The following is a 20958-nucleotide window of genomic DNA, read 5'->3' on the forward strand; positions in this document are numbered from 1 at the left end:
GTAGGAAGAAAGTTGTCAGTCCGTTTCATTTCTTTACAGAAATGTTGAAAACATTTTGCAGATGTTCCCGTATTATTTTTACAACCAGTTCATGTATTATCTGCATGTTAACTTAGTTTGCGTCAAGTATTATCATTCTTCGTAAGCCGTCTCCAAATCAAACAAGAACTTGGCGTATATTCATATTCTTAAAACTAATAAAATATTTGTCGAGAAAATCGATTTTATATTACATGTCAAAGTCCCTTCTTACTTAAAAATTTACAATTAAGGTCGAATGTGATGGTAAATACACTTAGCAGTTGCTTGTATATTGGTTCGGATGGATGATATGTAATAAAAATCTCGAACATAGGCCGGATGGCAGTGGTATAAAGAGAGGTACATTTCGTTATTAAAATAGGGGCCAAAGATGAATGTAATTAAATTCAGCTTTACATGCCATGATAGGTCGGAATTTTAAGGCGAGAAGTTGCTTATTACATCTACTACGCCATTCAAACCATACCTGACCATCAAAAACAGATATTAAGGTAAATATGTCAATAATTTAATTTAATTCAATATTAATAATATGTCTTTCGTAACTTTAATTATCAGAAAATCAGCTTTTAATTATGAGAACAAATGTAAAAACCCATGAATGCATTATGTCAGTTAAGCGGTTAAGGTCGAGGTTTTGTCTTTATACCCAGTCGTACTTATGTTTCAAACATCAGATCACGTACTTATCCTCTACATTTTATTTAGACCTAAAATTGATGAAGAACAGTTGTAAATCTTGTGAAATGTTTATATGTTTACACAGACCGACAGGGACAATTTGTTGAAACCTCTTGATAACTTTATATATTTTACCGTCTAACTGGCTAGTGTGTTATTAATGTTCTCTATTTGACAAAAAAAAAATTAATGTTGCATAATGCTGGTTAAAAAAATTGATAAAAATTATACAATTATAAACCATTGTGTCATTTAGTTTAACCTTGACGAGAGATAATATGAATGGGGGAAAAGAATATGGGTGAACAAGGCGGACAGAATACCTAAAGTTTCAGATATTAAAAAAAAACATAATTATTCAGTTTGTGAAATATATATTTAATGTACAGTTCTCAGGGCTGAAATTTATGGAACGATGAAATACAAACATTTTTTTTTTCGAGAAAAAAAACTTCGGAGAAAGAAATACTTTATTTCTAAAAAAAAAAAAATATGGTATTCGTGGGATTCGAACCCTTCAAAATCCGGAAAGAAAGAGGGCGTATAAGGCGTGTACAATCCCCCGCTCTGAGACAAAATGTTTCTCAATTTTCAATATTCACAGAAAAGTTATATTTTTCTAAAATCATGTTCTCACTAATGTCATCTTCAAAACATTTTATCATTTCATTTTACTGATCGAACGACTTATCATTTGATAATCTTTATTTCAAAGTTGACAGTTAAGCAGATTTAGTGGAAAATGGGTTTAACAGAGCTATAAAAAACGAATTTTGAACATGAATGGGTCAAGTCTTCATTTTTCGTGAAAACTTGTATGATGGAAATGTAAATGTGAAATCTATTTCATTTGTTCAAAAAATGGAATCTGAACCCATTCTATATGAAAATCGAACTTTTCTGAAAAAATTTACGCTTCAACAAACCCGTTCATTTAAATCACACTGAAAGACGTCAATAATGCATATATTTGGTAGCGTAGTGGTTAAAGCGGTTGGTCTTGGAACAAAACTGCGCTATGGAGAGAGTTCGAATCATACGTGAAACTTTTTTTTGTTTTCAAATGTCTTAAAAACATGAGTGAAAAATACATTATTAATAAATTATTGAAAAATTAAATACAGAATTTGATGTGTAAAAGATGATATAAACCATAAAATTTTGAAAAAATACCACTTTTAGAATTAGCAAATGTCTTTTTTCAGAGCGAGGGATTGTCATCGCCTTGTACGCCTCCATTCTTTATATTGGTATGACTAAAACACTATCCACAACAATACCCAGCTCTTGATTAATTATTGATATGATCTTTCACCTACTGACTTCAAGTATTTCCGGGAAAGATGCTAATATTTTATCATATGCATAAAAATGTACTTTTGAAGAAAAATGAGTCTTTGCTCCATGTTTTTGTATAAAAAAAATGTAATTTTTAATGTAAACTTTTAAGATAAACTTTCATAAAAAGGAGCGAAGATCCACTCATATCGAAATGAAAATGTAAGAAAATAATCATTTTTGTCATCTCTACTGTTATTTCAATCGTAAATAATTCCAGTCTTTGTAAATTATAGTTAGAGATTTTACATAAATTTTACTTTTGTCTGTTGGTTGTAAATTATCATTTAAACATTTTCAGCCAATCCTCTCTGGAACCAATGAATTAATATCAATCTATTATAGTATTTATCCATTGGTGATTGGGAACAATAAAAATTTATTTAATATTTGAGGCATATTCTATTCTTTCCTGTATTGCTACTATCAAAATTATTTTTAAGGTATTTCCACCCTCCTGTGATGTTATAGATTTTGCAAAAATTTTACTTTAACGTTTGATGAAATATTAAAGAAAAATTTTATATGATTGAGATTTTATTTTTCACTTCATGTTTGTCGCACTTTATTCACTGCTTCTACCGTGTTTATCCATCGTTTTTTAAAGAATGTTAAAAAACAAAAGTCCACGAAAGTCCCACATCATACATGTAAATCCCCTTCAATGCCTCTTTATTTCCTGATCAGTTCATGTTTTCTCCGTTTCTTATCCAGTCTCCTTTCTTCTTCCAACACGTTTTTTCTTTACGTGTACCTATACAGTATGTTAAGAAATGTAATAATAACTTGTATATTTTTCTTGCTTTAATAATAATTATTGTAATTGTGAAAATTATACTGGTATTTTCATCTCTCTAATCATTCCCTTTCAGTTTCGACTTGGTCGTGTCCCGGAAGATCTTTTTAATTTACTTTAATTGGACTTCGACGCGTTTTTTAAATTTTCTTATCGGTCGCTGAATCGAAACAATGTACATTATTTCCACAAGAAGTCCACTTGTCTTCTCCGCGCATATGTATGCTTCAATATATATATTTAGAATATTTTGCATTATAGTATTTATTAACTTAATGCTATTTAAATTCTGACACGTTTTTTTTACTTAAAATTGGTTTAGATAAAATTTGGTCTCGGTATCGACCTGATATACACGTTTATATGCAATAAAGAGCTCTATTCCATGCCATCACATACTCTAACGGGATTTCCTGTTTAAAGACTTGTTAATATGGTAAATACTGAGCCGTCTCTCTGTGTGCCATCCGTAAACTCTAAATATATTCAATTTCCTTATGAGGTTAAGTCTTTCTCACAGTTAAAACCACGCTTTGAAAAATATTTAACATATGCTGTTTCAAGTTTTGATTAAAAAAAACTTACTTAGCTCTGATTATGGTGAGGTCATTTGTACGGAACTCTTCGCTTTTTTTAATTCATCAAAATTGTCATAATATTTTTACCTACTTAACCCTTATTGAGCGTTTACATTCTCTGTTGTTTTTTGGCATTCTTCTAAATAAAAGAATATAAAGGAAAACTTAGATCAGAAAAAAAAAAATTTAAGTGACAAATTAAGCGTTTTATGCGAGTATATCTCCGTAGTATTAATTGGTCCACAAATAATAAACATTCGACATAAACAATTTTGAATATTTCTAATTTTTTCAAAAACATAGTTAAGTTTATTTACCGCGGCTCAGATTTCGAAAGAGAGGGGGTATACTATTTTGACCTTGTGTGTCTATCTGTCTGACCGTAACAAATTTTGTTAGCAGTTTTCTCTTGAACTACACATCAAAGATGCTTGAAATTTAAGCACACTTTTTGTTTAGGAATGCATGTTTGTACGAATTCAATGTCAACTTCCTATTTTATACCCTTCATAACAAATTTTAGTCGCGATTTTATCAGCACCTACTCAGTGCTATACCCAGTATTATATGATTAATTGTGTATTGTTTCACGCCGAGTCAGCAATTTTTCAGCCATATTTCGGAGTATAAGTTTAAATAATCAATCTTTGAAAGTTTTTGGTTTCTCTAGCGGCCCCGAGTGAACGTACTCTTTTTTGAACCAGAGAAACGATCTTTAGGCGATACCCTGGCCATGTGTTCTTTAGCCATTTGTGAAACGCAATGATAATGTACCAATTTTCATACTTCATAAACAGTGAAACTGTTGTTATTAATACTAATTTTATAATAATACTGTGAACATTTTTTTTAATTGCTGAGTAAAGGCATCTTTAGAGTATATAAAAATGTTTGAAATGAAACGTAAAGTGCATGGTATTTCAAATAAATGAAGAAGTCGTAAGTATGATTATCTCACAAAAAAACTCTAATTTATGTACACGATAATTAAGTTCCCACATTCTGTTGACTTTAACGCTCCAAACAATTACCATTTATGTCATTACTTAACATGTGATACCAAACGTCGTTAGCGCTCCTGAAGTTGTGATCCATTGAAATAATCACGGTCCAAAACAACTCAGCACAATTAAGATCGAAGTTCTAATGGGGTAAAAGATCAAATTACCCGACATTTCCATTATTTACCAAATTAAGCTAACGAGGTCGCTTCCTCGGAAAAGAAAAAAAAACATAATACTGGGGGAAAGTTCATGAACCCTATACCTCAATTGTAAAAAAAAGTCTATCTGTGTACAGCTCTTTTGGGGTTTTTTTTCCGGTCATATCTTTCATAATTCATGTATTGCTATGACTTGACCCGAATGTAGTTTATTTTCAAAAATATCATTGACTTAATGTGTCATTATCGAGATTGAGATTGCGAGTAATGGCTTAAGGTCAAGACCACTGGTCTGTTTCATCAAGCTTTCAAATGAATTTAATTTTTGTGAAATCCATTAAAATTACATGACTTACTTTCACTTAAAGTCAAGCCATAGTTTCAGGAGGTGGTTAGAAATGGTTATCATCGGAGTAAAAAAAATTGGAAATTACCCTAACAATTATAAAATCATACGTTTAAAGTCATCGTTTCGTAGGTTCTATGGTCGATACAATGACCTTGTCAGCAAGTACAATTTATCAATATCATCATGATTTTTTTCATACTTATTGTTGGTCAATTATTTATACACTGAATTAACGGCGGATTTTCCCGTTATTTTCCAATCATGACAAAGAGCAGACGGCAGGTGTGACTGGGGATGCTCACTCCTCCATGGCACTTGATCCCACCTCTGATGTCTTGGAGGTCTGTGTTTGCTCTGCTCCTATTTTGTATTGTTTTATGACTTTCAAATTAAAAAATATGAATACAACACATATTTTATTTTAATTCAGAGTTTCCTAATTGTGACCTTTGAGCAGCCAATTTGATCTGACATAAAAAATCATTTCTTAAAAATAAGCAGCTCTTCATACTTCAGTCTATTTTCCATTTGGCTCTAATGTTATTGTTGTTCATGAAAATATATATTAGAAATTTTAGTGAATGTTATAGAAAAGGGTCGGGACCCCTTAAGCAGTTATTATTCATGTACATGTACAATGTACCGCGTCATTTTTTTTTTAAATACGAACATGCTTCTCAAGTGAATATACCGGTACCCCTGTTCCTTTATTTGTTTTACAATTACTCAGACTAGTTTTTGTATATAACCAAAAGTTATGAGCAATTTTAAGAGTGAAAATGAAATTCTATTTATGGTAAAATCTGTTATAACTTTCCGTTACATTTGTTATTTTCAGCTCTACTGGACAGAGACCAGAAGAGCTTATGCTCTAGAAGGATGTCTCTAGTCCTTCCCTTTGTCTGTCTGTATGTAATTTTTTCAAAACGCTACTCCTCCTACAGATTTGCTTTGATTTTGATATAAATTCAAACATAAGTAGACTACACTACTAAAGGTACATAATTTTATTTATTACTGCCTGTTGCAAACTTTCAAATCCAAGTGCTGCTTTTCTTGTGTTATACGTACAGACCAGTAGAGCTTCAATCTCATCAAGACTTCTGGTTTATACTGGGTATATGTATAACTCATGCAGAATGCCTTTCATTGTACCATATTTGAAATCAACGAAATAACAAAATAAATATATACCCAACAACATAAAATAGAGAAATCGTAAACCACATATTGAGGTGTATACCTGTATTTGTTATGAATTTAGTAATACCTGACTTTGTGGAAATCAATCATTTTATAAATAAATATCAGTGTCTAGAATACCACATTAATTAGTGATTTAAAAATCTAACTTAACTCTTAGTTAACATAATCATAAGAATATAAATCGGAAAGGGCATATTTACAAAGTAGCAATAAAATAAACCATTTTTCAGTATCTGAAATCCCGAGGGCATTGCACTTTATAAACTTGAATTTCTTACCACGAAATACGTGCGCATTGTTTAAACATTGATGTCTATCTTTACTATAAACAAGACACATCTTAAAAGAATCAAGTCAAATAAGTTCAACATAAAAACATGCGCAAGCAATACACAAACTTATTTTTCATCAAATATAACCTTTTTTTTCTTACCATTCCTCTCTTTTCCAAAGCATAAAATTTTGGTGAATGAGTACAATTATGCGAACTCTTATTCTTGACAGCTGGGAAGAGAATGGGCTGTACGTCAGATAAAATGGCGCTGACAACGATTCCAGAGGACGAAAAGCAACTCGTCAAAAATTCGTGGAATATATTCCTATCCAGAGGAGATTTTTCGGATACGGGATCTTATATGTACAAAGTGTAAGTACACATCACAATGCATGATTTTGAAGCTAATTATTAATGTCTAAAGTACTGAAATGGTCGATTAGAAAATTTCGATTTCCCAATGACGAAAATTGCTATAATTATTCTTTTCATACTGTAAAGATCAAATTAGTTTATCGAGATTAAGATGTATTTCAAAGGTTTCTTCTTTAACCGTAAAATTTACAATTAACAAGAGTCTGATATTCGAAGTATTATCTTTCAATAGAATTATGTTCTCTGCATTTCTTATTAATTTTCATGACATTCTCACGTACCGTTTCATTAGTAGTCGACAGGCTTAGCTTATTATTACATGATTTCATAACCTTGACTACGATTACGTGGATATGTTTTTCTGCATACGGCAGTTTTAAAACCGAAAATAAAAACTGGAAACAGAGAAATGAGGATTGTTGATCATGTCAAATGAAGTTGTCAAATGAAGGAATTCAGTGCAAGTGTACCAAAACATTGTTATATTTGCTCAACAAATGCTCAAACGTGACTCTTATTTACATACACACGGGACAAGCAGGTATACACATAAAGGAATAGCTGTTGTTTATTTACAACTCCAACTCTTGCGATAAATTTTTATTTACATTTTCCACAGAACATTGCAGCCCCTAAAGGTAAATAGTAGATAAACACTTATCATAAAAAACAATTCTTTATCAGTAATGCAAATTTTATGCGATTGATATATTGCAAATAAAGGTCAATGAAATTCTTTCCCAAAAAAGGTTGCTAATAAAATCGATCAGTATCTTTTAGTTTTTGTATTTGAACAACTTCACTTTTAAGCAGCAATACAATTAAGGTGAGTATCTTTTACAATTTAAAATTCAAAGCGGACACTTTATAAAGAACGTCAAATTATAAAGCAGAGAAATTCTTCAGGTAGTCTATAATTCTGGTTATCACACTTTTAGCTTCGTGCTTTTCCTTTACTTGAAAAGAATAATTCATTAATTTGTTTTAAAGACGTCTTTTTAATTAATAGTGTAAAGCACTTGATGCGCTTGTCACAAGATCAAGTTTTATCAGCACACCAGGTTATATAAATAATTTATGGACCTGTTGTCACTTTTCGTTCTCAAATCTATAGACAAAGATATAGCAAGCACATTATTAAAAAAACGTAACATAATAATTATTATAAATTAATTTGTAAAATAACAATTCACAAAATAAACTATGTGTAAATAAATATCTGGAAACTCTATTTATCTTACTCGTGAATTTCTGTGACCGACGCATTTGCATTTTATTGGAATAAAACTAATGGAATACCAATAATTTTTATATTTGCTATATTAATGGTTATTCAACCCTTAAACTTTCTTTAAAGCGATGTGAATAGCGTCAATGTTTCACACCAGATTACTTGTATTGGGCAAACAAAGAATTCACTACTGTACTAGGCAGGTAGATTTGTACAATTTAATGGATACAGCTACATGTACAATAATTATTATATGCACTTAAAAAGTATATACAAGGTAACAATTTTGTTTTCATTTTTCAGCCTTCTACAAGACAATCCACATTTAAAATCGTTGTTTTCTTTCATGAATGTAAATGGAGCTCCTTTCGACAGCCCGATGTTTAAAAGTCATGTTAGAAACGTTTTCACGGTAATTGGTGACGCTGTGGACCACATAGATGACTTAGATAGTTTAAGTCCTATCCTCAAGGAACTTGGGGCAAAACATCAAGGATACGGTGCAAAAAAGCAACATTTAGAGGTAAGTGTATCTAAAAGCATTATTAAAGCTGGTATGTTTTTCTACCTTGGCACGACTTCAGTAACCTACACGTATTTATTAAATCGTCGTCTGTGACCTTTTCCAAAAAAAAATTGTCCTCGCTTTCAATTGTTGGGGGGGGGGGGAGGTATTGATTTTTGTCTGTCTGTCTGTCCGTCCATTCTTCTGTAACACTTTCGTTTCCGCAAAATTTCTCTATAAGGCTTTAGGCGATTGTAATGGAATTTTACATAACTTCCTATGGCCTAAAATGATCCCTATTAGTTTTGGAATCCAAAGGTGAAAGTCGTAAGTTCATGCATCCCGTTTGTGTGTAACACTGCATGCCTTTTTTTTTCCTTCACGGGGAACAAAAATTCTCTAAATTAACTTTTTTCTTCAGATATTCCCCATTTACCAGTAATAATACTTGTCCTTTTTTGCTTGCGTTTTCGATGATAAACTTAAGAATTTGAAAATCTTCAGCTTCTTCAAAGTGGCTGGGTCAGTATAAAATTTGTGTTGATATACTTTGGATAAACAATTGTGTTTATGATCGGGCGATTTGCGATCGGGCGATTTGCATCTTATTTTTTCAAAGATTGAATTAAATGTTGGTTAATTTAAGATTAAACATTCTTACCAATAAAAAAATGATTTTCAAAGAGGATTTAAAAACAAAGAATTGAAAATGTAAATAAAATCAGATATTGTCATTTTTCAACCCCAGCTCAGTCTAACGGGTAAGAAGAAAATTCTAGAACAATTTTGCTATAGTTTAATTTGATGAAAATTAATTATGTGACCCCTTTTAGGACCAAGGTGAAAACGAAAGTACAAAAACTCCGATGTTTAGCAACAGAACTCCTTCAATCATCTTGCAGATGATATATGTATGATGGCTACGATTTGTATCTTTCAAAATTAAACATCTTTGCCCAAATTGTAAAAATGAAAACTCCAAAGGGTCGTCTTACCAAAAGATGAAATGTCAAGTGAGTAAAATGTAAAGGGGGTTTAGTAGATCGGTCGATTTATCAAAATATAAAAATTTTCCGAACGCTCTACCGAGAAGTAATTGCGGATTCGGAACAATTTTTTTTTATTAGAAACAGATGCTTTTTAATTAAAAAAAATGCCTCCTTTCGATCCCCTTTTTGTCCCCATGGTGAAAATAAAAAATCTAAAATTAATATTAATGCACATCTAATGACACTTCTAATCAAATTGTAAAGATGGGTTGACTATTGAAAAAAATATATGTATAAAGAGTTCATGGAATCAGATTTTTGCTGAATTTTTTTTTGAACCCCAAAATTTTAAAGCTACAAACACTTTTTTTATTCCTCCTGTATACTGAGTAGTATAATGTATATGCATTAACTGTGTTTATATTCCAAAGTATGTTTATTAGGATTTCCCTTCGTGTATTAAATAATTGAAAATATCTTTTATTTTTCAGCCCGTAGGAAATGCATTGCTATGTGCAATTGAAAAACAATTAGAAGACGACTTTACCCAGAACGTTCACCGTGCCTGGAGAACGTTTTTTGCAGTACTGAGCTACAGTTTTGCACAAGGACTAGATCAGACCAACGGAAAGGATGGATAATGCTGAATTTTCTCATGTTCTTGAATCAGATTCATTCTAAAGATACATGTATGCTGTGCAAAGACAAAGTATCAAAAAATCATAAATCATATCAAAAATCATTTGATCGACTCATAATGACCAAAAGACTGAAATATTGCAAAAACTGTATACGTTGTTTCTCTCCTTTAGATGTGACTAAAGACTGTTACAGAACTTGAACGTTAGTGAGTTATGTGATATCAACTTGATTCTATGATCACTGTTATTTTAGTTACAAAAATAGCTTAGTTAATTTATATACGCACTATATGGAGCGTGCAGGATGTACTATTATGTATTCATAATTATGATAGGGGGTTAAAGTCATTGAAAAGTGCATATATTGCATATATAACTTTATTCCCCACAAACTTTAAAAATTTTAATGTTGTTTTATGCCATCGTTTATGTGATTACTAAACATATATGATATTGATTGATATTGAATTTACTTGTATATGTCATGTCACCTTGTATTGTTTTTGTCAATCTTCCTATAGTAAATTTCTCTGTCTTTCTTGGACTTTCAGTGGACTTTTACGAGAAGCGCTGACTTCTACAGTTGACGGTTTACTTTGACAAACTTGTATCATGTACGGAAGTACGGAATTGATAATGCATCAGAAAACCTTTCTAGTGGTCATAGGAATGGTTTTAGAGGCACTAACATGTGAAGACCGGGAGTTGAGGGTAGAGTGGTTGTCGTTTTCGTCAAGGACAGCTTATATGTGCATTGAAATAACCCGTTATTTTCGTTTAATTAAATGTTGAGCTAAATATTTATATCATAAAAGAGCTAACGTACATAGCTCTAGTGTAAAAGTAAGCGTCAACTGAAAAAGTCAGCGCTCCTCGTAAAAGTCAAGATTTTCTGAGTCTGTGAAGAAAAAATCTCTAAACCGCTTAAAATGATAGGCAAACAGTTCAAGCATATGTGGACCGACCACGGTCAGGACACCCTATGGGAAGGAAAGATTGTTTCTTGGGAGGATGGAATATTTAAAGTACATATATATGAATATATTATACGTTTCTTCTTTTTTTCATTTTCCTTTTTAATATTCTTCTATAACAATATTATACTTTGTCAAGTGTTATGTTTTTTTTTTTGTATTGGGACCATAACAGCTAGTTATATTAAACATTTACAGGTGAAATACTGAGAGAATAGTGATTCCCTATTAGATCTAGATGGTGAAGAGCAACTTTACGAATTCACCGAATCCGAACTATAAGCGGATATAAAGGAAGGAAATCTTTCCTTCACATATATATTTATTACATTCAAAAAAAAAATTCATTCTCCTGAGTAAGATAAAAGAATATAATCATAGACTAAATTAACAATTTCATTTTTGTGTAACTTGACTGCAATTTCTTCGACTTATATTTCTGTACCTATTACATGCACAGACTCAGAAATTAAACACCTTCATCAGTGCTGGATCATTCCTACTCATTACAAACTTAAGTATTGATTAAATTTTATCAATTATGTTAGAAAATAAACTTGGAAAGTTTATTTTAAAAGCTCTGAGCTGCCATCACAGAAACTGTGTACCAATTGTGTGTTGTCCGCATGATAGTAAAGGGCTGGATGAAAGGAGTTGTATTACACAATACCGAAAAAGAAATTATATATTGGTCAAAAGTGGTGCAAAAATAAGAGAATAGCACACAGTGGTTGAAAAAAAATATATAAGAAAAGATAAAACGAGACATGGCAGCATATGGTTGTATGATTGGTTGGGCACTGGTAACTTAACTTCTAAAAACAAACAGAATTAATTCTTTAAAAATCTTCTCTGCTCCTGGGTATTATACCAATGAACTATGTACATAGTTATGATAAGGAAGGATGTCTCTTCCAAAATTGTGAATTTCATTGCCCCTGGGTCAGGGGTTTTGGTGTAAGGTGGCTCTTCCCTGCTCGTGGGTATTAAACAAACTAACAGTATATCGATCTTGTTAAATCATACATACGGAGAATTAGAGTTGCTGGAGGTGCCGTAAATGCTCAAACTGTCATGGCTATGGCAAAGAGGATCTTGGTAAGAGAAAATGAGGGGTGCAACTGACATTACCAAGGAATTGGCGCGATCTCTACTTCACTGGATGCGATCCACCATCAAGACCTTCGACTGTGTTTAGGAGCCTTTCGTACTTCTCCTATAGACAGCTTACAATTCCTAAGAAGAATATCACTTACTTTACAATATATTATGAAATTAAAAGCAAATACCGAAAATCCTGCATATGATTTGTTTTTCATCCGCAGTATGAAGATTTGTATGATAAAAGTAAATCATGCGTAAAACCTTTAGGAATTAGATCTGAGATACCTTTGGATATAATAAAACTACAAACTATTGTGAAATACCACCATGGAAATTAACAAAACAAAGTGTAGATACATCTTTAACCGAATATAAGAAATCGGAGACATATCCTTGTTTTTCAACAGAAATTGATGGAAATATTCTTCAGTCGATATATACACATACGGTTCAAAAGATAAAAATGAAGTGGCAGCAGCTGCAGTGATTGACAAAAGTATTTTTTTTCCAAACGACTTCCTGATGGAGCAACTATTTTTTGACAGAAGCAAAAGCCATACAGCTTGCTTTTGCGTACATTAAATCTTCTACTGCGAACAAATTTACAATATACTCGGACTCGCTTTCATGCTTACAATCGATAAAAAATATGAACATTGACCAAACATACATTTTAGATCTATTAGTCCAATATTATCATCTTACTCACCAAGGTAAAGTAGTAGACTTTAGTTGGATTCCCAGTCACATTGGCATCCCTGGAAACACCAAAGCCGATGGTGCTACAAAAACAGCACTCCAGTATGATGTTACTTTTTTCAAAATACCATACACTGATATTAAATATTTTGTTGATCTTTATGTAAACTCACTCTGGCAAATTTATTGGTAATTTTGTGATACAAATAAACCTTATGCTATGGAAAACAAAGTCAACAAATCATTTGATTTCGGCTTGAAACGCCAAGATGAAGTGATTATTTCCAGAATACGTATTGGTCATTCAAAAATTACACATGAATATTTAATTACTCGGGAATTGCAACCAGAATGTATATCATGCAAATGTCCGTTAACACATATAAATGTTTATACCAATTTAGAGTTTTTACATGAAACTGATTTTTACAGTAAAATTTAAAATGATATGACTAAAAATCTTGTATATACATTTTAACTGTTTATATTATACATCTTAACTGGTTCTTTTTTTTTTTGGTTTTAAAAGAGATGATCGTGAAGGACAGAAAATGAAACTTATTCTGCAACAAATAATAGACAGAGAAAAAAGTGTATTAATGAAAAAGCAAAAGAAGAACAAATTAATTCTGCTATTGAAAAAAAATCTCACGGTCTTTCCCTCTAAAGAAGAAAAAGTGTCTGCCATGAACAAAGAGCAAGTTAATTCATTAACAACATTCTGTTTTAAATCCTTCAGATAAACAATTACAATGTTATATACTTAATTTTAAAAAAAACATGACTTTAATTTAAAACTGTAATCGACAACTTTTTCACTTAAATGGGGAAAAAACTTGAACAAGATTTTCTGAGTCTGTGAAGAAGAAATCTCTAAACCGCTTAAAATGATACGGTCAGGACACCCTATGGGAAGGAAAGATTGTTTCGTAAGAGGATGGAATATTTAAGCATATATATGAATATATTTAATTTAAGTTTCTTCTTTTTTTCATTTTCCTTTTTAATATTCTTCTATAACAATATTATACAAGTGTTATTTTTTTTGTATTGGGACCATATTAGCTAATCATATTAAACATTTACAGGTGAAATACTGGGAGAATAGTGATTCCCTATTAGATCTAGATGGTGAAGAGCAACTTTACGAATTCACCGAATCCGAACTATAAGCGGATATAAAGGAAGGAAATCTTTCCTTCACATATGTATTTATTACATTCAAAAAAAAATCATTCTCCTGAGTAAAATAAAAGAATATAATAATAGACTAAATTAACAATTTCATTTTTGTGTAACTTGACTGCAATTTCTTCGACTTATATTTCTGTACCTATTACATGCACAGACTCAGAAACTAAACACCTTCATCAGTGCTGGATCATTCCTACTCATTACAAACTTAAGTATTGATTAAATTTTATCAATTATGTCAGAAAACAAACTTGGAAAGTTTATTTTAAAAGCTCTGAGCTGCCATCACAGAAACCGTGTACCAATTGTGTTGTTGTCCGCATGATAGTAAAGGGCAGCTGGATGAAAGGAGTTGTATTACACAATACCGAAAAAGAAATTATATGGTGGTCGAAAGTGGTGCAAAAATAGAGAATAGCACACAGTGGTTGAAAAAATATATAAGAAAAGATAAAACGACATGGCAGCATATGGTTGTATGTTTGGTTGGGCACTGGTAACTTAACTTCTAAAAACAAACAGAATTAATTCTTTAAAAATCTTCTCTGCTCCTGGGTTTTAAACCAATGAACTATGTACATAGTTATGATAAGGAAGGATGTCTCTTCCAAAATTGTGAATTTCATTGCCCCTGGTTCAGGGGTTTTGGTGTAAGGTGGCTCTTCCCTGCTCGTGGGTATTAAACAAACTAACAGTATATCGATCTTGTTAAATCATACATACGGAGACTTAGAGTTGCTGGAGGTGCCGTAAATGCTCAAACTGTCATGGCTATGGCAAAGGGGATCTTGGTAAGAGAAAATGGGGGGTGCAACTGACATTACCAAGGAATTGGCGCGATCTCTACTGCACTGGATGCGATCCACCATCAAGACCTTCGACTGTGTTTAGGAGCCTTTCGTACTTCTCCTATAGACAGCTTACAATTCTTAAGAAGAATTACACTTACTTTACATTATATTATGAAATTAAAAGCAAATACCGAAAATCCTGCATATGATTTGTGTTTTTCATCCTCAGTATGAAGATTTGTATGATAAACTAAATCATGCGTAAAACCTTTAGGAATTAGATCTGAAATACCTTTGGATATAATTAAAACTACAAACTATTTTGAAATACCACCATGTAAATTAACCAGAAGTCTCTGTCGAGACTGAAGCTCTACTGGTTTGAACTTATAGCAAAGGAAGAGAAAAGTACTTAAGCAGCTGGGATTTGAAACTTTACAACAGCAATAAATAGAATAATGATCGTTGATAAAGTCTCTTTATGTTCTTAGTGTAGTCTACTTGTGTGCCAAGTTATGTTGAAATCAGACCAAAACTGTAGGAGGAGTAGCATTTTGAAACAATTTTACAGATATTTCTATTTTTAGTAACCACGGCAACACCGTTCATCGAAATCAAAAACCGATAAACAGATTTATGTATTTTAGTGTAGTCTACTTGTGTGCCAAGTTATATTGAAATCAGACCAAAACTGTAGGAGGAGTAGCATTTTGAAACAATTTTACAGATATTTCTATTTTTTGTAACCACGGCAACAATCATAAACCGATACACAGATTTATGTATTTTAGTGTAGTCTACTTGTGTGCCAAGTTATACTGAAATCAGACCAAAACTGTAGGAGGAGTAGCATTTTGAAAGAATTTCACAGAAATTTTAATTTCTAGTAACCACGGCAACACCGTTCATCGAAATCAAAAACTGATACAAAGAATTATGTATCTTAGTGTATTCTACTTGTGTGCCAAGTTATACTGAAATCAGACCAAAACTGTAGGAGGAGTAGCATTTTGAAAGAATTTCACAGAAATTTCTATTTTTAGTAACCACGGCAACACCGTTCATCGAAATCAAAAACCGATACACAGAATTATGTATCTTAGTGTATTCTACTTGTGTGCCAAGATATACTGAAATCAGACCAAAACTGTAGGAGGAGTAGCATTTTGAAAAATTGTTTACAGACAGACGGACAGACAGACAGACGGACGGACGCCGGACGCATTACTATCGCATAAGCTCCTCTGGTCTCTGACCAGTAGAGCTAATAAAACCAAGTGTAGATACATCTTTAACCGAATATAAGAAATCGGAGACAAATCCTTGTTTTTCAACAGAAATTGATAGAAATACCCTTCAGTCGATATATACACATGGAAAACAAAGTCAACAAATCATATGATTTCGGCTTGAAACGCCAAGATGAAGTGATTATTTCCAGAATACGTATTGGTCATTCAAAAATTACATATGAATACTTAATTACTCGGGAATTGCAACCAGAATGTAAGGGGTGTTAAGAAAGTTCGTTCCATGATGAACTATTTTCAAAAATTTCAAAGTAGTGCTTCACTAAAGAGACGAATTTTCAAGTCTGACAAATTCACAAGAGTGTGCTTTAGATTTATAGCAATTCATTTCTAGCAAGAAATTAAAGGATTTTTCTTCCATATGAAAATATGCGTGACATCTTTAAAGCACTCTAATGATAGAAATCCTGGTCATTTTGATTGGAAATCATGGATAATTAACTTTAATTTGTTTCTTCATTTCTTATCTTGCATCAGGCAAACTGATGAGCATAGGTATAAAAACGATAGATCACTTTTCAAAAGAATAGATTTGTCATGTTAAAAATTTTTACCGACTTAATTGATAATTTTTGCATAGTATTTGAAAGGATGTATTGACCTGTGTCTTAATAAGATATCACAAATATACGTCATGCGTAATTTTTTCTGAACAGACATCACCTGTTTTAATATCTTGCCTCCCCATAATGATTTTACAAAAGACAGTTAAAACCTTATCAGTAGCAAGAATGAAGTCTGTAAATATGAAATATCTCAAATTTTAAGTATTTTCTCATCGTATTTCTTTTCGAAAATAAAAGGAAAATGTGGAATGAACTTTCTTAACACCCTTTATATCATGCAAATGTCCGTTAACACATATAAATGTTTATACCAATTTAGAGTTTTTACATGAAACTGATTTTTACTGTAAAATTTAAAATGATATGACTAAAAATCTTGTATATACATTTTAACTGTTTATATTATACATTTTAACTGGTTCTTTTTTTTTTTTTAATTTTGAGTCCGTCGGATGAGACGTTAAATGGTGCTCCGTGTCAAAGATGACAATCCCCTTGGCACGTACAAGATCGTTTCTCTGGAGTTCGAAGAAGAGAAGGCTCATCGGGGGCCGCCAGAGAAACCCAAAAATTTAAAAAATGATCAGATTTACTTTTTAAATCGCCGAAATATGGCTGAAATATTGCGGACTCGGCGTTAAACAATAATAATCAATCAATCAATGAACAGAATAGGCTACTCGAAACGGAACGGCACAAAAGGAATCAAACATTTTCCCATTGATCTGAATGATATAAAAAAGCTTATTTGAATAGAATTTCTGACAATATTACAAAAGTTTAAGATTCCAGACGAACTCATGAAAAATTGGGATAAACCTGCCGTAAAAGGGGAGTTTCGATAAGGCCGTTTCTCGGCCCACTTATTTTCATAAAAATAAATTTCAATTTATTTTTTTCAAAATTAGTTTAGAATTAAAGATGAATATCTTAATTTTTGTTATTAATATTTTAAAAGTTAATATGAGATAAATTCACACCGTAACCGACACAAACTTAGATGTACCCGCAAGTGCGTTAACATTAGGCCTATGGGAAAATATAAGAGGGTGGCATTTATAAATCGATTTTTAGAATATGAAGTGCATGAGGGACACTCACCTAGTTTTCCCCAGTTATTAGATATGCCCTGCACACTAATAGTTTACAATAGGATGAGTGTCGCGTGTGCACTTCATATCCAAAAATTGAAAATTGTCTAAAATTTGCATAACCTAAAATTAGAACCTTCTGGTTACTTGATCATACACCAGGTTAAAATACTAAGCCAAAGGAGCACATTTTTTTAAAATCAAAAATAATTCTCGAAAATATTAACAATAGAATACATTTTCGGATACTGTCTTTATTTCTATACTTATTTCGTCGCCAGCATATAACGTTAACGTCTCATTTTTAGTTCAACTACACGGAACAGGGGGAGTTTTCTGAATATCGTCGGCATTAGCGTTCCCAGTTAAATATTTTTCAAGCAGATATTTTTTTATATCATCTAGTCCCTTGACCATTAATTCCTTGTCATCTGTCGGGTTTCAGATGCTGTGTTTTAAGCTAATATGGGTCGAGGTCAATGTTGTTAAAGTAAGTTAAAGTTTTTGTTAGCAATGCCACTATAAGTACTTGATGACCAGACATGCTTCTTGATGTATCTTCGGATGCAAAGTACCAGACTTGGTTCGGATGCTGGGTCTGACTTACATTTCATTGATGAATGCTCAGAGTAAAAGCTTGACTAAACATGCACCGATGATACATTTAGGGTTGCACATTACCAGAAATGGTATAGATGCCGGATCTTACTTTTATTTTCTGACTGATTGAACGAAAGAAGTCCATTCCTTAACGTTCTGTATCAAACATATATCAGGAAAAAATATTATTTAGCCTTTTTTCGAATAGAAACCCTTGCTCCTCCATTCTGCTAGAGAAAGTTCGTTATGTTTTTCCGTGTGGTTGATATTTATGTAGGGAGCGTAATTTTTTTTAAAGACTAAATGTTGATTTATATGTTTCTGCAGAATTTTGGTTTTAACACATCTTTGGCATTTATAAATGTATTTTGAACTGCGATCTGGACAAGCACTTACTAAATGTAACTAGAATTGGTGAAGCAAGAACCTAGTTTCAGTTGCTAAGAACATAATGTGCATCTTTAAGTTGTTTTAAAAATACTTCCAACTTTCAGAATGAAATGGAGACACTCAATCTATTTAAGTTTTTTTTATCATTTGGTTATTTATTCGAGTTAGTATTGCATTACCAATAATAGTTTACTACCTGCAAGTATAACCTGGTTTTAAAAAAAAAAAAAAAATGTAAATTCCAATTCAATAATTCCGCAAAAAAAAAAAATCATTGAAGCGAAACAAAATACAAATATGATCTATTACTGATCGAGGTTAACTCATTTATCAAAACTTAACACAATAGTCACAAGCATTTTGGGAAAAAAAAATTGACCCCCACCCCACCCCGGTTAAAAAATTATAATTCCGCCAAAAATCAATGAAGCGGAATTCAAACTCGATCTCTAATTCAGCAAGATACACTTAATACTAAAAATAAGTTTATCAAATAAAAGTTTTCAAGCAAGCGATTATAGAGAAAAGTGCGGAAAACCAAATGGGACAGACTGACTGACAGAGGGACGGACAGCTAGACAGACGATACGGAAACTATACCAGTAGTCCCTCCGGTTTCACCGGTAAGGGACTAATAATTTCTTTCTTGATAAAATATATTGACTTTGTTTAATATTATTGATAAATTAAAATAAAATGAACATTACAATAAGATTCTTTTGAATATACTTTTAAAATAATATAAATATGCACCTGCATTTCTTTAATCGTACAGAAATCCATTTTTTTTTTTTCAAAGCATGGTTTAAAACTAGATTAAATAATTTTAATGTATAATTTCACAATAAATTTTGCGCTATAACTTTAGTTGCTGAAAATGTATTGCAAACAGTTCTAAACACCTGTTAATTACACTCAAAGTTGATCTATCTCATGTTTTTTTTTCTATTTGTTTCCCTACGTACGGAAAAACTGTTATAAATTGATTATTATGTTTAAATATAAACTGTCAGTAATTATAAATTCCTCTTGTAAACGTTTCTGTCTATTCTGTATATATATGTTTTATAAGTTAAATTCTCCCTGTTTTACAGAAAAGTTACAATTAAGACTCGAGAAAAATCTTGCAACTTAAAAAACATTCACATAAAATAATTTTTTTTAAATTTTCTGTAGAAATTAATATTGAAATTGGTTATTTGATGTCTTTATTTACATTTGTCACATTTCATTTATGATTTGACGTTGAAAAAACTTCAGTATCCCGTTTTAAATCTGCCTACTCCTTAAATGAAGGGAAGGGGGTATACTTAAACTTTTTTTTGTTACGTGACCAGAAAATGTGCAGTATAAATTATTTTCATATTTTTAGGAAGATAAGACATTTATCTACAACATATCACAATTTCATAACATTTCTCGAGGGGCCGCAAAACAGCCTTATCGAAACTCCCCCTTTGTTTCCTTGCGGCGAATGGACTATACATGAAAAGTTTAAGTCTTTAAATATCTAACAGTAATAGACCGGTAATTATAATGTTTAAAAATATGTTTTTAAAAAAAATCAGTAAACCATAATTAACCCTTTAAAAAAAAACTGGTAAACTATATTTTAGTAATTCAGTATTTTTTTTTTAATTCTAATTTATTTAAAACGTGCTTAACAAGTTTCGATCGAGGGGGTAGACGATAAGCGACAGATTACGGCAGTTCTCTCATTTACCAAGGCCGGTGAACTTCTCCCCCCACAACTCAAGGGCGTTACAGACAAGTGTCACCCTGAGTATCGGTTTCCCAAGTATGGGACGTGCACCACACTGAAAATCACTACAGCAATGCAGACTCAATGAAACGTTACATAGAAAAGATCATTTTGCCGAATGTCTAAGAAGTGCATTAAATGTATTGTACGCGCATTAGGAATTTTTAATGTACTTTTTACCAAACCTTATTGGAATTCTGCAGAAGTTTCGAATTCTGCCTTTGAAATGGGAAGTATTTACAGAATAGTTATGGACTTCCTTGACACCTGTTTTCAAAACCCTGATCTTCTTTAATACTTAATAAAATCT

At 31.8% G+C, this 20958-nt stretch overlaps 1 protein-coding gene across 1 annotated transcript; it reads left to right on the forward strand.

The window, feature by feature from the left end:
- Positions 1 to 6577: 6577 nt before the first annotated feature.
- On the forward strand, positions 6578 to 11285 carry LOC134281143 (neuroglobin-like). The gene is made up of 3 exons (XM_062763611.1): positions 6578 to 6798; positions 8336 to 8555; positions 10018 to 11285. The coding sequence occupies exons 1-3, from the start codon at positions 6668 to 6670 to the stop codon at positions 10165 to 10167; spliced, it is 501 nt and encodes a 166-aa protein (XP_062619595.1). The 5' UTR covers positions 6578 to 6667; the 3' UTR covers positions 10168 to 11285.
- The last annotated feature ends 9673 nt before the right edge of the window (positions 11286 to 20958 follow it).

Source organism: Saccostrea cucullata, unplaced genomic scaffold (assembly GCF_032062105.1).
Source record: "Saccostrea cucullata isolate Sc308-1 unplaced genomic scaffold, CSIRO_AGI_Scuc_v1 ctg2312, whole genome shotgun sequence".
Taxonomy (NCBI): Eukaryota; Metazoa; Mollusca; class Bivalvia; order Ostreida; family Ostreidae; genus Saccostrea; species Saccostrea cuccullata.

Excerpts from the sequence above, each read along its gene's own strand:
- LOC134281143 (XM_062763611.1), top strand. The coding sequence starts at position 6,668 with ATGGGCTGTACGTCAGATAAAATGGCGCTGACAACGATTCCAGAGGAC. Across the intron at positions 6,799-8,335 it reads GGATCTTATATGTACAAAGT|CCTTCTACAAGACAATCCAC; the intron begins GTAAGTACACAT and ends TTCATTTTTCAG. Across the intron at positions 8,556-10,017 it reads CAAAAAAGCAACATTTAGAG|CCCGTAGGAAATGCATTGCT; the intron begins GTAAGTGTATCT and ends TTTATTTTTCAG.